The following is an 18,176-nucleotide window of genomic DNA, read 5'->3' as shown; positions in this document are numbered from 1 at the left end:
TTTAGATCTAACAGCTTAAAAAAACTTAGAACAAATAGTTCTTTATATTTATTCATTATTTGCTACTCATTAAAGCCAAGATATATTCCTTTTTGATGTATTAAATGTCTTGATTTATTTCAGGGTGTTTGGAAACACTTCGTGGTGTACAGAATTTTCACAAATTGAAACTCTCTGTTTAATAATGGCTGTAATTAATGGATTTAACTATTCGTTTGGCATCTTTCCCTTGTCTTCATTTAAAATTCTTATTCTCTGTTTTTCTTCTTCTATGTATTATTAGGTCGTTGCTTTCTAATTTTATTCCACATCTTTGTTCTGCCAATATGTTATTTTTTCTTACTAATTATTATAATTTGTGGTGGATATAATTACAAGAGAGAAATATAAATAATAAAGCTATGCCCAAAGAGAATGTCTTCAAATCAATGATTTATCTTCTTTAAATGTTAGAAAGATGAATAGCCTGTGTTACTTCTGTTAAAGTACGAAAACCAAACTCAAACCAAATCCGTTGCTGTTGAGTCAATTCCGACTCATAGCGACCCTATAGGACACAGTAGAACTGCCTCATAGGGTTTCCAAGCAGCAGCTGGTGCATTTGAACTGCCAACCTTTTGGTTAACAGCCATAGCTCTTAATCACTGTGCTGCCAAGGCTCCGGTAACATACAATGTGATTGAATATATCATTTCAGTCACATTCAAAAGACAACAATCATTGTCCTTCACTGGAAATTCTCTTAAACATACTCCACTTAACCATTTCCCTTACTTTCTTGTCTGAAGCCCAGGATATACTGAGGAGTCTTGGTCAGTAGGCTGTTCTCTAGTATGCCCAATACTAGTGGTATGTTGGTAAATGTTTAACGTTCCAAAAAAAAAGGTTAACTTTTTTTTTTTTTTGGAATGTTTAACATTCCAGCTCTGTGAAAAAAAGCCCTGATTTATAGTGTCTGCTATTACCCATGGTGTAAATACTCCCACCATAACTAATTTCAGGCTATCAAAGTGAGATCACTGAATGTGGACTTGGGAAAAGATCCACACAATTGACTCTGTGAGCTGTTGGGAGCCAGCCCCAGCACTCAACTGCCATACTCCCCAAACTATTTAAACAAGTTGTAATTTTTGTCATAGTTATATAATTCAACTAAAAATGGTTGTTGTAGTTAGCTGCCATCGAGTTGGCCCCCAACTTATGGTGACCCTATGCACAACGGGATTGGACCATTGTGATCCATAGGGTTTTGGGGCTGATTTTCAGATGTAGTTTGCCAGACTTTTCTTCCTAGTCCGTGTTTGTCTAGAAGCTCTGATGAAACCTTTTCAGCATTACAGCAACATCAGAGCTTCCACTCACAGACAGTGGTGGCTCCACTTGAGGTCCATTGACAAGGAATTGAGCACAGGTCTCCTGCATGAAAGGCAAGCATTCTACCACTGAACCGTCACTGCTCTCAATTAAAAATTATGCAAACTAAAACAAAAAGTAGTTGTTTTTATGAATCGCTTTGCAAGTATCTTTGAGCCCTCCTTCCACTTTAAGGAAACCAAAATTAGATTAGTAGACCAAACATTAAGGTTTTGTTTAGGCAAGAATGACAATGTGAAATTCTAGTCAGCATACCTTACTCAGAGAAGGCCTTCAAACTGTACATTAAAAAAAAAAAAGTGACTTAATAGACATTAAAAATTTTACTTGAGTATTTAATGAATGTTTTTCATTAATTGCCAAGTGCTGGTTCAATTACACTCAATATAAAGTGATTCAACAGAGTAACTCTTTATTGTAGATGTAGATTTGTTTTCTGTATCAATAGCCTTTAATTATATTGCTTAAGATGTGTTAGTATTAAGAAGCAGAATTTATCAGAACTATTTTTTTTTTTTATATATACAATTTAGGAGAAGTCTTCCTTGGAGGGTAGGAAAACCAAATGTGGAGGCAGCCATTTTAGATAATGAAGGCTAACATATGAGTTTTGAAGGGTATCAACTTGATTGAAACCCCAAGATAATTTTCCTTTTGAATTATTTATGTTTATTGGAACACTGAGACTTCTTCCAGCCACTTCTCAATCCTTAGCATTGTGCTGTGTTGTGAAATTATGGCTTTGCAGCCTAACTTTTCCATTATACAAATACTTTTGAAGTAGCGGAAATAATATATTTGCTATGCACAATGACTTTGAATTTACAAGGTGTAAAAAAAAAAATTTTTTTTTTCTTTATTCACGTATAACTGGTAATCAATAGAATCAGTTCCCAAACACATGACCTGCAATTCCAAATCTCTTGTCCACCATGCTATATTAGGAATATAATGTAAACCTATTTTTTTTTTTAATCAGAGAACATATCTCAGTTACTGTACAAAATAGGAAACGGTAATTTTTTAAACATCATAGACTTCAAATTTATCTTTTAATCCTTATAAAGGGTAAGTATTTCAATAATCTTGTCTTTATTTTCTGAATAATAGAACATCACTCTTATTAAAATGTTCTCATATATGAAAAATTTCTATGGCTTATACCATTTTTTGTGATAAAGTTACCTTATTTAGTCTATCAAATAAGAAAATCTTTTAATGGAAAATCTTGGTAATTCATTTTATTATTATCAAAATGAATTAGAACTAGGTATGATATGTTCATTTGTCTTTGAAACTAGAAAAAAAAGAACTGTAGTTTGTACTGATAAATTTGGAGGGAATACATGTTAAATTAAAAAGAAAGAAGACCTTTATGCTTGAAAGATAAAAATGCCTAAAGTCTAGAGAAATAACCTAAGAAAATTTCTACTGTCTTAAGAAATATTGCATTTGGGCTAGTAGAACTAGAATATAGAGCTAATATTCCTTTTGCTTTAACATCAGGTTAAATCCTAACCCAAATCAAACCCATTGCCATTAAGTCGATTCTGACTTATAGCAACCCTGTATGACAGTAGAACTGTCCCACAGGGTTTCCACGGAGTGGCTGGTGGATTCGAACTGCTGACCTTTTGGTTAGCAGCCAAGTTCTTAACCATTGCACCACCAGGGCCCTGGTTAAATCCTAGTAGTCCAATAATACATGTGCCATTTGGTAAGTTTTTTTTTTATTGTAAACAATCCTTTTTTGAGGTATGCTTTTTTTTTTTTTTTTACATAAGATAAAGATCGCTTTTGAAGTAGATTGCCACAAGAAGCAGTAAATCAGAACATGGCTCGAAGTACTTAAATTTAGGTTTTGAAAGTCAAACTGAGTTAGAATAATTAATACACCTATTTTTTAATATTCATAAGGTTTTCACTGGCCTTCTTCCTAGTCTGTGTTATTCTGGAAGCTCTGCTGAAACCTGTCCACCATGGGTGACACTGCTGGTATTTGAAATACTGGTGGCATAGCTTCCAGCATCACAGCAAGCCACCACAGTATGACAAATTAACAGAGGCCTTTGAATTATGGTCTTGGAGAAGAATATTGAATATACTATGGACTGCCAGAAGAACGAACAAATCTGTCCTGAAAGAGGTACAGCCAGAGTGCTCCTTAGAAGTGAGAATGGCGAGACTTTGTCTCATGTACTTTAGACATGTTATCAGAGGAACCAGCCCTGGACAAGGACATCTTGCTTGGTAAAATAGAGGGTCAGTGAAAGAGAGGAAGACCCTCAACGAGATGATTGACACAGTGGCTGTAACAGTAGACTCAAGCATAACAACAATTGTGAGGATGACTCAGGATTGGATAGTGTTTCATTCTGTTAGACATAGGGCTACTGTGAGTTGGAACTGACTCTACAGTACCTAATGGCAACAACAGCATTTTTTAATATGTGGGGATTTTCCATTGATTTTGGAATAATCATTCCATTGAGAATACTCATCTGACAGTCTTTTTACCCTATGAGATACCACAATTATTTTGGTAACTGTCACTCTTGGGTTAAAAGTTAAATTCCAGTGTCAAATTTTTTCCCTAAAAGCAAATTTCTTGATAATTGGATTTGTTGAAGAAGTAAAAGCAAATTTGCCACTTTAAATGAAAATTGTTTTCAGGAATCAGAGGATGTGAAAGTTGGTTTTATCATAAATGGCATTGCACGTTTTTTTTATATCCAGAATTACTTCTCTTTCATGCAGGAAATAGAAATATTTTACCTACACTTGCATTATGTTTGCCTCTTTAACTCAGAGTAACCTAATATTGGCTTTGTAAAAAATGTGAATATCTTATTTTGAATAAGCACCACATTGTTATCAGTGGCTTTCAATTAGAAAAGTCCCACAGTTTTGCAAGAAAACATCATAGTAACTGGCTGGCAGAATATAATTTCTGAGTCAAGTATAGCCTTGATACGGCTCTGTAAACATTTCTTTGAGCTACTTAAGCTAAAAATGAATATTAAAGATCTTATTCTAATAGAAAATGGTTGTGATATTTTAAAGTGCATAAAAGGAAGTGTTAACGTCTACATTTTTGCTGTATTCTTAATGATGAGTCAATAAGTGCAAATGCATGATGATAACTCAAAGTATTTTTTCAATTTAGACCCATCCGTTGTTGTTTTCAGGTGCTGTTGAGTCAGTTCCAACTCACAGCGATCCTATCGGACAGAGCAGAACTGCCCCACAGGGCTTCCATGGAGCGGCTGGTGGATTTAAACTGCTGGCCTTTTGGTTAGCAACAGAGCTCTTAACCACTTTGGTTTTCCTTATTTTAAAACTCCTATATTTTGTATACATCTAACAAATTATGAGTTCTAAGCAGTGATCATGATTGGCTAGGAACGTGCATAAACTATTTAATAAGAATTGTTAACTGAACGTCTTTACCTCCTATCTCAACTCAGAGTAGGATTTGCATTCTAGCTGTGTGATCTTAGGTAACTTATTTGCCTTCTCTGAGCTTCAAATTCCGCATTTATAAAATGTGGATGATAAAACTCACCTCATAGAGTTGTTGTGAGGACTGAATATTTGTTGTAGGAAAAACACCTATATAGTTCTTGGTAACTCCTAGGTGCATAGTTAGATGGACCTTTAAGTTACCAAATCTAGTGGTCACTTGACTGCCCTTATCTTACGTGGCCTCTCAGCTGTGTTGGACAGAGTTGATCACTCCTTCCTTCTTGAGACACCTCTTTCTTCTCTTGGCTTCTGTGATTCTGTAACAGAACGTGCTTCTTGTCCTGTCCTATTAGCCGATTGAAATAAGATGGACACCACACCACAGTTGCAAGGGAAACAGAAAGTGGAAATTTATTGTTTGCACAAACAAGGAGCAATGCGGGACCTGTCAGCCAAAAGACCACGCGCTCCCAGCCCCAGGGGAGCTTGGAGCCTTCACGCCCTCCAGCCCCCGGGGAGTGGGATTGGCATCCAAAATCGGACACCCCAGTCCCTCCCATGTCCATATTTGGAGATGCAGGTGCTGAGTCATTTGCAACGGAAGGGAACTTTCGCTTTGCAAATGGCCTTGGTTGCAGCTGTGTGCTGGAGAACATCTTCCTCTCCAGCGAAGTTCAGGTCTGGGGTCAAGCTGGGGGCCACGACTCTTCGGGTCCTGTGCATGCACTAAGATTTCGGTTTGCACGTGTGCGGGATTTCCGCACCAAATTCAAACGGCAGGTTAGGGTCGCCTGCGCAATCAGGCCAAGACGCAGTTAGAAACCTGGGTTTGGTGGGCTATGGGTGGGGGAGAACTATGGCGGAGTGGGGAGAGCCTCCACTGCGACTTCAATACAACTCTCCAATCTAGCTGGCCTCTAAAATTACCTAGAATTACTGTGTGCCCCATGGCTTGGTTCAGGGCCCTTTTCTTTCCGTACTTAATTGCTAAGTGATCACTTCCACTCACAAGTCTTTGAACTTTATCATAACTTTAAATTCACCACTCCCAGCATTATATCTCTAGACTTCTGAGTTCCAAACTCAGATATCCAGCTACTTACTTAGCATCCCTACGTCACTATTGAAAAGGCATCTAATACTTAACATTTCTAAATCAGAACTCTTAATTCTTCAGTTCTAAATTTCTCCTCCCCTGGCCTTTGTCATCATTTTAAATGGTACCAGCACCCTCCTAAGCTACTCAAGCTCAAAACCCGAAAGTCATCTTTTATTCCTCTCTTTCCTCGCCTTCTACATCTAGTAGATCAGCAAGTCCTGGGAACTCTGCCTTTGTAGTAATGTATCTTGAATCCATCCACTTCTCTCTGCCATTGCCCAGCCTCCATCCTCTGACCTGGGCTGGTGCAGTAGTTTTGCAACAGGTCTCCTTACTCCCTTTTAACCTTCTTTAGTTTGCTGGCCACACAGCAAACAGAGTGATCTCTTAAAAATGAAAATCAGAGACCTGGAAATTATAAATAAGAAATAAAGGAAGAACCCATCACGTTTTGACTGACTTTAAAAGGACCTCATCTTATTATCTTTTAATTTGCGCATTATGCTTGCCATGGTCATTATACTATGGTTAATGTAGTCATAGTGCTAACAGGCATGGGAACATTTTTAAACTTAAAAAGAAGTCTCTAAAATCAGACAAATTAATGTTCAGAAGCAAATAAAATTCACTTTAATAGTTATGTAATACGCCTGCATTAGAATATCTATCAGCTGGTATTTTCCTTTTCTTTTTATGTCTGTGTGCTTCATAAGGTTAAGACTTTTTGCCTTTAATATTAAAGATTATCTTAAAATTTTTTAGCTTGTGGAATTTTGCTAGGCAGTCTAAAACACAAAGCTATTTACAGCAACTTCCTTATGCTCAATTTTAAAAACTTGTTAAAATACCTGAAAATTTTTAGATCAATAGGCTGCTTTATGGCTCAGTTATATATACACACATTGAAATTTAATAGAAACTGCAGTGTGGTCAGATGGTGCAGTGGTAGCAGTAATATGAATGATAATTGTTACATTATATCAATTGTTATGAATTAATGCTACTAATAACAAAATATTAATCAATTTATTGCACATTTATCATATATTGTCAGTGTGTTCAGTGTTTTAAAGAATAAAATATCAGATATGTAAATATTAAACATATACTGTATTTTTACACAAATAGTGCATGACTTCTATGTTTGTTTGCCAACCATGTCCTTTTCATGGTGAGCTATTTTCATAATAGCCGCTATGCCAATTTTTTTTTTACATCTTGCTGTAAAAAATTTAGCATATCATGCTTATGAAATTACCTCGTGCAGGGAGGGTGCAGTGGCAAACAAACGTAGAAGATGCACGTCATTTGCGTAAAATACGGTATTCTTTGTTTAAAAAACGTAGCCACAGGGGTAAAACAAGAATGAAATGAAAGGGTCTGATAAATTTATAGGGTTAAAGTGGACAAAGGAGGAAAAAAGAATATCATAGCTTTCTGGTGTATAAATATCTTCAATATTCACACAAGATACATTATTTTAATAATTATTATTGAAGACAATTTTCAATGGCTTATGGCACAAATCTGGACTGGTATGGAAACCCTGGTGGCGTAATGGTTAAGTGCTACAGCTGCTAACCAAGAGGTCAGCAGTTTGAATCCGCCAGGCGCTCCTTGGAAACTCTGTGGGGCAGTTCCACTCTGTCCTATAGTATAGGGTCGCTGTAAGTCGGAATCGACTCAATGGCTGTGGGTTTGGGTTTTGGCTTTATGTTTGAGTATGTATTTCCTTTTCCTTTCAGTTGTAAAAAAATAATGATAGCCTCATCCACCAGTAGAGGGCATGATCCTCCAATGGTAGATTCAAGTTTTCAAGCATCCTCTTAAAAACACTGAGCAAAGTACTGCTTGCTGAAAACATAGCCCTCCAAGTGTTGTGATGGAATTACTCCATTAATCTTTTCTTCTTTATTTTCCTAAATAATAATAAACTATCAGCATGTTTGTTCAGTCCTCTTTGTTCTGATTGATTGGTCAAAAGCAAAGGGTGTGGTTTGGAGGCGGTATTCCCCTGGAAGAATATACGAAATGGACTACAAATTCAATCTGTGTCATGGGCAGTGTCTAAAGTGCTGCCTAAGACATTTTCTTGATCTGAGTTTAAAATACAAAAGGTATCCAGTTGGGACTAAATTTCTTGATCTGGGACCTTTACAAGCTAGGAAAGCTTGTTTCAACGAAAACAGATTGCTTTTGTAGACATTAAGACTGCATTAAGCACTTTTCAGGTGTAAAGCTTATTACACAGATTTCTACAGCCCCTCTTCGTTACCTAGATTATCGCGGTGTTTTTGGTAGCCAGAGTTTTGTTTCTGAAACAAAATAAGAATACAGCCTTATTCCAACCTGGCACAAACTAAATTTCTTTATTTTTTAATCCTCATTTTTACTTTTGTGATGAGATTGCTGCTTTTACAGAATTGTGGAATTTACAGTTAAATTATATTTTGGCAGTGACGCAGATACCTATTTTTGTTTGTTTGTTTAGTATAAGAAGTATCGCTCTTCTCATGCCCATACCAACAACTTTGCTAAGTCTGTGGTCAACCTTGTGGATTCTGTAAGTAGCCTAGCTTTCTCAAACCTATTTTTACCAAAATGGAATGTTTTACATCTCTATTTGCTTGCTTGTTACTTTAGCTATTTTCTTGGGCAAAAGAAGAAATAAAATTCTTAAGCTCACCTGACTAGAAATTACAGAGTGCTCTGCTTCATCAAGAATAGTGCTACCAGAGTTTTAAGGGGCTGTTGAGTCATTCTCAGGATCCCAAAGATGCTTTAGTGTCGCATCTAACTGATGTCTAGATCTCATTGTCACCAGAGTGTACGCAGGAAAAAGACATTGAAGAAGATAGCTACCAAGAAAAGCATAAATTACACTTGGGAAACCAGACTCTGTTAATAATAACCAGTTGAATTTATTGTCCTAAATAATAGTGTTAGCAGAGAAGAAATAATAGATTAAGAGGAAGTATGTTCGGAGGATACAGGTAATACAAAAAAGATCTTTAAAGGAAAAACAGTATTTCCTAGTGTTCCCATAAGTAAAATGCTTCAGACTTTATTTCTAGATGACAGAATTAAGTGCAGTTCCAAAATAAAACTAATTTGAAGCAGGTATATCTCTTTAAAAAGACTTCTAACTCCTCAAGCCTTTGATACCAATATATCCCCCCATCATTTTATAAATTGTAGAGAATGATGGTTAAGATTTTCTCTCTTTTCCTTGCTTTAGATAGGAACTCGGTAGATATGAAAGTTATGCATTACGTTTCAAGAAATAATTCATATTAAATAGTCAGAAATTAAACATAGCATACTTCTTTGTGTATTTTAAAGTGTTATTTTTTTCAACTAAATAATTTTTACATGATTTTTATAGTATGTTCTCTCCTAACTGGAAAAAACACTTATTAGTTATAAATTACCTATCATCTAAATGATGTTTATTTTCTATAAAGAGCTGCCTTCTAAACAGTCCAAAAACCTCCAATCACAGAAATACACAGAATATCTGGTAAGCAGAGCTGAGCAAAAGTGTAATATGAATGGATGGGCATAGAGTAATTTATTAAGTTGTGGTTGAACCTCTGAGAGCCAGTTTAGACTTGGTTTATTTATTTTCTTTCATATAAGAAATTTTATTAATTTCTTTGAATTTTTTGTCAGTCTTCTTAAAGGAAAACTATAAGTGAATATAGAAAAAAGAGTACTAGACCCATATTTTCTCATGCAAATGCTGTTTACTCAGTAGCATCTCTGTTAATCATTGCAGCATGATCAAACAGAATCACGTCTTGCAGAGCGTAATTGTTATTTTGGATTACCATATGAGGCACTGAAGCTGACTAATGCTGATTTTTAAGGCATTGCATTTAACTTGCTCTTTGTTGTGCAACCGTTTTAGCTTCAGATTCATTTAGGCATGGTGCTCGTCCCCTTCTTCTATGTCTTAAAAGATCATCCATTGTTCTCTTAATTAGTTTGAAAATAGAGCAAAATGACAATATTCATTGAAGTTGCTTAGTTATGTGAATTATTTAGCTATGTGGCCAAAAGTAGAGAAGGAGAGCAAAAGATAACGATTTAATGGTGTGGTTGCTGCTACCCTGTGGTGAGGGTCAGATCTGCGATAGATATCTACTGTTCCCTCTTTTGGTCTCAGATTCATGATCTTCTCTCAGTATTATTTTACTTGTACTTTTTCATATAATGTAGCCCCCAAAGGCAAGCAAGCCCTATTACTTGATGCATGTCTGAAGAGTGAGTGACCCATTCCAACTCTTCGATAATAGCTAATGGTACCACACTTAACTCAGAGTCAGTATATCAGACTCCAGCCCGGTACCTTCCTATGAGATTTGGAAGAATCTACCCCTAGTGAGATGCCGCGGCACTACATGTGCTGATCTGGGATTAATATTACCTTGAGAGAGAGTAGGTGACATGAGGCCAAATCCCCTTTGATATTTACTTATGCATGCTCTTGGAAAAGAGAAAGGAAGATTCTCCATGATAAGCTAATTATGACCCCATGTTCTCCTCTCACCTCCCCTTTCCTGTCCTTCCACTGACTCTGACTCACTGATCGTGCATGTTTGACCCAGTGTTTTCCTCCTGCACCTGTCCTGTTGTATACCCTCAGATTTACAAGGAGCAGCTCAATACCAGGGTTGTCCTGGTGGCCGTAGAGACCTGGACTGAGAAGGATCACATTGACATCACCACCAACCCTGTGCAGATGCTCCATGAGTTCTCCAAGTACCGGCAGCGCATCAAGCAGCATGCTGATGCTGTGCACCTCATCTCGTATGTAGCCGTTTAGGCTTTTATTGTAGCCTTTGGTTTGGCATTTACATATATCTCTTTATTTTACCAGTTAAATTATATATCAGAAAACAATGATTTGAACAAGATTGACATTTATTCTTCTCTCTGCTATATAAGAAACATGGAGGTAGAATGTCTAGTGGTGGGACGGCAGTTCCGCAGTCATAAGCCTTGATTTCAGAGCACGTACGTTTCATCTTCAAGTTCAGCTCGTAATTCAAGATGGCTGCTGATGCTCCAGCCATCACGTCATTACAGGCGGCATGAATGACAGGCAAGAAGGAGGATAAAAGGGCGCTCCTTCCTGCTGAGTCAGCTCCCTTAAAGCAGCTTTCCTGAGAGATGTGCACAACGATCAGACAAATTATTGGCTAGATCTTAGTCACATGGCCACAGGTAGCTACAAGAGAGCCTAGGGAATGTCTTTTTAGATGGACCAGTGAAAAAAAAATTGAGGTTCTATCACTAAGGAAAAAGGGTATCATATTTTCTTCTTAATCTAATAAGTTGTTCCCTTTCCCACTCATGGTTCTGTCCTGGGATCAAGCCAGCCAGAGTCTTCCTTCCTTCACTCTCACCTTTACTCATTTCTTTCTCTTCTCTCAGTCTTTACTTGAAAACTGACAATAATCAGCAATATTATACTACTAAAAAAAAAAAAAATTTTTTTTTTTTAGATATTGTCCGCTGAAAAAAGGGAAAGGTCTGTCTTCTGTTTATCTTTGTGTCCTCAAATCCTGGCCTAATGTGTGCAGCTTAGCAGGTGCTCAGTTAACATTTGCTCACTGAAATTATTCTGACAACGTAAATCAAAAGGTATTTAAAATACAGTTTTCAGTTTTTTTGAAGGAGGATAGCTTTGGCACATTGTAGGAGCGTAGACTTACCCAGATGTTTTGGGAGAGTCTAAGTGATGGTTACCGCGTTGGTTTCCTAATAGCACTGTTTTTTTTTTTTTTTAAGGCGTGTGACATTTCACTATAAGAGAAGCAGTCTGAGTTTCTTCGGAGGTGTCTGTTCTCGCACAAGAGGAGTTGGTGTGAATGAGGTAAACTATCAATTTTCTTAAAGTAGAGCTTTATCTTTGCATCTGATCTCTTCCTCCCCTATGACCTAGTTTACTGCCCTTCTCATGCTTGCTTAGAGCAATACTGATTTCAAGAACATAGCATGAGTGATTTATATTAGCAAATAGAACCAAAGTGGTCTTTGGTGTTAGAAAAATGTATAATTTCATTTGATTATGCTAGTTTTTCATATTTACCAGGCAAATGCAAGCCATAGATTGGCCTAGAGATATTTAGACCTCCATAGATTTTTATAGATAGGGCGTTAAGTTTTTGTAAGTTTTTTAATCCTTTCCTTATGACTTTTTTTTTTTCAGTTATAATGCTCTTCTGCCTATGTTAGGTTTAGCTCATTTAAACCAAAGAGTCTATGAGTATATCCAATCAGTATCTTTCTTTTCTCCCTATGTAATTTTTTTTATCTTCTACTCCCCTATCTGTGAATCAATTGAAACAAATATTTCCTTAATCTCGTTTGGTTTTTCAGTACCTTCATTTTTATAAAGGAAATTTCTTATAACAGCTGTCAATAGAATCCAAAAAGCCTAACCACTAACTCTAAACCCTGGTCAATACCAGGCTATCCCAATAGCCATCATTCGGTGGGCACCTATCTTGATGTCTTTGTAGTAAGTTGAATTTATTCTTGGTTTAGTGTGAGTTGAATTGGGACACAGCCTTTTGTGACTTGTATTTTGTGTTTCGATGTGAGAGCATCAAGTTCTGAGAGATGCCACATAGTAAGAGGGGCCTTCTGCTTCTTGGGCCCCATTGCAAGGAGGAAGTAATAAGGAGTGTATTCCATTTTTAGATGCTGTGAGGCTCTACTTAGGGAACTGAGATGATATATGGTAACGATTAAGAAATAATAACTAGCTTTGTGCACTCTCTCAAATGTTTCCCACACACTTTCAACTCTGAAAAACAGTATGGTCTTCCAATGGCAGTGGCACAAGTATTATCGCAGAGCCTGGCTCAAAACCTTGGAATCCAATGGGAACCTTCTAGCAGAAAGCCAAGTATGTACATTGACCTTCTTACTCACTTTCATGTGCCATTCTGTCTGTATAATGCATGTCCAGTCAATAAATAAATAATTTTCATTTCTAAGTTATTATAGTTTAATTGTAGTATATCTCCTTCCTCTAAAAACATTATAAAATGAGCAAGTTAAAGTAATTCTTAATCTGAGTTCTGGAAATTTCCCTTTCAAAGTCCATAAAATAGGAGGTGTGATTCATATCCAGTGTCTCAGGGTGTGAGTCAGCTCTTTCTCACACTGCAGAACGTTGGATGTAGGGGTGTTGAGTACTCGTCTACACACCCCTCTTGGTTCTAACCAATTGATTGTAGATATAGGATGCCAGCTGAGGCTCCATCACAAGTTTAATAATGGAAGTGGCTTAGATCTCTGGTCAAGAGGGGCTTCCTCTTCCACCCACCTCAGATTAAATTTAGCCACCTAGTTCCATCAGAAAGCTAGAGAGGATTTCCCATGGGAAGACCCCACCCTAGGGACAGGTGCAAGAGGGGATACAAACAAGGCCATAGATAATACCCAGTAGAAAAATACAGCCAGTATTTGCTTTCCCAAGAAAGTACACATTACACATTAAAGGGGGTATTTAAGACTTAGTCAGCTGGCATAACCCATCGCTATCAAGTCAATTGGTGACTCATAGTGACCCCATAGGACAGAGTAGAACTGCCCGTAGGGTTTCAAAGGCTGTAATCTGTATGGAAGCAGATTGCCACATTTTTCTCCTGAAGAGTGGTTGGTGGGTTTAAACGCTGACCTTTTGGTTAGCAGCTGAGTGCTTAACCACTGTGCTACCAGGGCTGCTTAAAATCAGAAAGGAAGATGACTGGGTTTATGACCTTGTTTGAAAATCCTGGAGCTGGGATGAGGCCAGTGCTGAGATCAGCTGAAAGAGGTTTCTGAATTGGATAATGGGATGGGGTAAGAAATAGGGTTCATCACTAATGCCTGGCATAGTTCCTTCCTTTCTAAAATGTTTTATTCCTTTGCATCTGATTATTAGTTTTTGAGTTTCTTTAATTTATTGGAAATTTTTCTTTGAAGTATCTTTAATAGAAAAGAATAGGAAAAAATAAAAGAGAAGATATCACCACAATATCAATATTTCAGTCTCTGGTATTTAAGCCAGGTTTACGATTGTTATTTAATTCAAATGGTTACTTACACTTTTAGATTGCTCTCTTTTACTAGACCTTTTTGCTTAGTGTTCCTCAAGTCTCTGACTGGTCATTGCTTTGACTGTAGCAAATTGCATTCTCTTCTTTAACATCTGTGTGCTCTATTGCACAGTGGTGTCAGTAGGGGAGTGTGGGGAATGTGGACTACACTGGGTGACACTGACAGAGGGGATGACACTGAATTGACTGTAAAATTTTCATGCAGTGTTTCAGCAGAAATTTGTTATTTTTTATAAAAATCACCGTGTAGTGGGAAGTCAGCGCAACTGGACTAAACCAAAAGCTAAGAAGTTTCCTGAGCACAACCAAACACTTTGAGGGAAAGAGTAGCAGGGACAGGGGTCTGGGGACCATGGTTTTGGAGGACATCTAGGTCAATTGGCATAACAAAGTTTATTGAGAAAATGTTCTGCATCCCACTTTGTTGATGGTGTATGGGGTCTTAAAAGTTAGCAAGCGGCCGTCAAAGATGCATCAATTGGTCCCAACCCACCTGGAACAAAGGAGAATGAAGAACACCAAAGACACAAGCAAAATATTGTCTGAGAGACAAAAAGGGCCACATAAACCAGAAACTCCATCAGCCTGAGTCCGGAAGAACTAGATGGTACCTGGCTACCACCAGTGACCTCCCTGACAGGGAATATAATAGAGAGTCCCTGATGGACCAGGAGAAAGATGGGGTGCAGAATTCAAATTCTAGTAAAAAGACCAGACTTAATAGTCTGACCGAGACTGGAGGAACCCCAGGAGACATGGCCCCTAAACTCTCTGTTAGTCTAGAACTAAAACCATTCCTGAAGCCAACTCTTCAGACGAAGATTAAACTGGACTCCTCACCCACCCCAGTAGACTATAAGACATAAAATGATACTCGTGAAGAGTGTGCTTCTTAATTCAAGTAGATACACAAGACTAAATGGGCAGCTTCTGTCCAGAGGTGAGATGAAAAGGCAGAAAGGATAAGAGCTGAATGGACAGGGGAAATTGGGGTGAAAAGGAGAAGTGTGCTGTCACACTATAGGGATAGCAACTAGGGTCACATAACAATGTATGTATAAATTTTTGTATGAGAAACTGACTTGAGCTGTAAACTTTCTGCCTAAAGCACAATTACAAAATTTAAAAACTAGTAAAAAAAAAAAAAAAAAGCTGTGTAGTTAGTTATAACAACAAAAACATTTTTTGTAAGCCCAGCTTACATGTATCAATATACCTACAAGGCTAAAACCCTATGCTGATTTACTTTTTGAACCTTCTAATGTGCTCCAGCCAGAGCTGTCATTATTACCTAGTTACAATGATGCTTTGAATCACGTGGTTTTGTTTGCACTCTCTGTAAGCACTTACTGTTATTTTGGTTGCTGCCAGTGTTTTTATACTCGCTGATTTTGTCAAATTTTCTGGTTTTTTAGCTACAATATTGTGGTAATTAGTATTCATGAACCTATATCAACATTTTTTTTTGAGAATGAAGTAGTAATGAAAGGAAAAGAAGGAATTATATACAGGAATTACAATTTCCAAGTAACATTAGTAGAGAAAACATTACTAAGGATTCTGTATGGTCTGGTGCTGGAGATGGTCCATGGAGGGGGTGTGGGGTGTGACACCATGAGTTACTGCACTGGGTAACACCAACCCTAGTGATGCCACTGCTCTGTTAGAAGGACCTCAATGATGATTCATTGCATTGGTGCAACCGAGCTTTACAGTTCTATGAAGTGCAGGCAAGTGCACCCTCATTTGAAATCCAGAACCACTGTGGGAGATAGATGTTATTACCATTTTAGAGATGGAAGTACTGAGACTCAAGAAATACTAAGCCACTTGCCTGTGGGACTCCTACATGGTAGAACTTGGACTAGAATTTAGGCTTTCTGACTTCAAGACCAGGGTACTTTTTACTAGACATTGGAACCAGGAACTTAATTGAGTTGTCTGAGTTACAGAAATCAAGAGAGGTGCAGTTTTATTTCTTTGCCAGCTGTTTGCTTAGAAAATGATGTATGATTCAGGAAAAGATATATTTGTTTTAAAGAAACAAACTTTGTTCCGTGGGACTTTTTCTGGACCTATTTAACATGGAATTGGTGATAATTATTTCAAGAGCCATAATGCAAATTGAAGGCATGACTGTTGTTTCTTTTTTCTCCTGTTGCTTTTATTGTTTCATAACTAGAATGTGACTGCACAGAATCCTGGGGTGGCTGCATCATGGAGGAAACGGGGTAACTTTTCATTGTGCATGAATTTGATATATGCCTTTTACTAAAATTGCCGCATATAATTAGATACTCAGTATCTCAGGTAATGGTATTTTAGGCTAAGCACTTAGTATAAATTCAATAATTAATTATCTGATATTTTAGAACTGAAAAGACTAATTCACTTTATGTTTTAATCTCTTATTTAAGGTTGACGTTAGAAGTAAAATGTGTTCTCTCTTTCTATTTCTTATTAACCCTTAAAGGAAGCACATTATTAAATGCTTCTAAGTTTAGTAGAGACATTAATTTTTTAGTACATTTAGAATAATAGCATGTTGTCTACCTGAAGGAGTCTGTGAAAATCCATTTAGTCTTCAGTTTACACTTTAAGAAATTCACACATAGATATGTTTACAGTAATAAAATTATACCATTCTGCTTCTATAATCAATAAAGCTTTTTTTTTTTTACTTAGATTTATTGTATCTAAATAAGGTAAAAAAAAAAGGTAGTCTTCTACTAATGGACATTTGACTATTCCCTCACCTGTCTACTGTATTTTGTGGCTGCTTTGGGAACTGGTGCAGCTGCCCCAGAGCTGCCATCGTCTCGCTGGAACAAAGCCTGGAAATGTTGCCCTCTTTCCCAGGGACCCCTGCCTCATTGAGACCACTGCCTCGAGGTCTCTTAGCTAGAGTCCACTCCTAGTAGATGGGAGCAGTTTCCTCACTCATGTGCTTCTCCTACATCCTTTGCCTATGCAAGACACCTGCCCAGCACACCTGCACACCCCTCTGGGCCACTTCTGGTCCTACTCCTATTCCTAGTAACACCAGTTGCCCAAAGTCCTAACCTGCTTGTGTAAACAGAATGCCTTACTTATTCTTCCACCAACTCTCACAGGAGCTCGGCTCAAGGGGAGAAGAGGAATGTGAACAGAAGGTTTTGGAGAGAGGGCCAGCTGTTATCCCTGCAACTTCAGAACCTGTGTTTCAGGGAAATCTAATTTAAACTGGAAACACAGTCCCCTTATCGTTGTACCACAATTTAGTAATATTATGGCTTAAACTTTTTGAGGACTAAAGGTGGAAACCCTGGTGGCCGACTTGAGGGCACTGGGTTATACTAAAGCTAACAATATTAATGACATTGTTTCCATAGGTGGATGCCTTCTGTGTTCTACACTCCCAATTTCTGAATGAAATTTTGAACTGACTACCAATAGGATGTAATAAAACTACTTAAAGTTAGCATATATTTTCTCAAGTACACATGTATACGTAGATCTTATAAGAGATCACTGTCAACAGCAGCAGATTTTGTCTGCCTCCATAAACTACCCTCAAACAAAAAGATGCATAAAACTATTGGATTATGTGGTAGAATAAGTGGCCTGTCCCTTTCATATAAAGTACTATTATAACTATACCCGACGAATAATGTGTCTTATTCAGCTTAACCTTGATCATGTGTATAATATTCCTCTGTGTACTGACCTAGACAAAGTAATTTTATTAATTAAATTGGAGGCTCATTATATTCATGCTAAATCATGAATTTCACCAAATAAACATTGAAAATGAGAATAAGAAAGAGCTGTTTTTCATGGGTCAAACAAACAAGCCCATTGCCATCAAGTCGATTCCGACTTACAGTGACCCTATAGGACAGAGTAGAACTGCCCCACAGGGTTTCCAAGGAGCAGCTGGTGGATTTGAACTGCTGACCTTTTGTTTAGTAGCCAAGCTGTTAACCACTGTGCCCCAGGGCTCCATGGATGCACGCCTTAATGTATTTTTAGTATATATATGTGTGTGTATATATATGTATGTATATCACACACATGCACACACATATACTAAAAGCATTGTACACACACGCGCACACGTATAACACATCTCTTTAGAGCTT

General features: G+C 37.4%; 1 protein-coding gene across 2 annotated transcripts in view; it reads left to right on the top strand.

Annotated features, from left to right (window-relative positions):
- ADAM23 (ADAM metallopeptidase domain 23) overlaps positions 1-18,176 on the top strand; it is a 167,438-nt gene that overhangs the window by 99,708 nt on the left and 49,554 nt on the right. For both annotated transcript variants that reach the window (XM_003406108.4, XM_064286766.1), the window contains exons 10-14: positions 8,430-8,501; positions 10,587-10,750; positions 11,735-11,819; positions 12,767-12,857; positions 16,238-16,286. In XM_003406108.4, the coding sequence (XP_003406156.1) occupies positions 8,430-8,501; positions 10,587-10,750; positions 11,735-11,819; positions 12,767-12,857; positions 16,238-16,286 (461 nt within the window). The remainder of the gene's footprint in view (positions 1-8,429; positions 8,502-10,586; positions 10,751-11,734; positions 11,820-12,766; positions 12,858-16,237; positions 16,287-18,176) is intronic.

The sequence above is a fragment of the Loxodonta africana genome, chromosome 6 (genome assembly GCF_030014295.1).
Source record: "Loxodonta africana isolate mLoxAfr1 chromosome 6, mLoxAfr1.hap2, whole genome shotgun sequence".
Lineage (NCBI taxonomy): Eukaryota > Metazoa > Chordata > Mammalia > Proboscidea > Elephantidae > Loxodonta > Loxodonta africana.
Note: the sequence above shows the minus strand (reverse complement) of the source record. Positions and strands in the feature narration are given on the sequence as shown.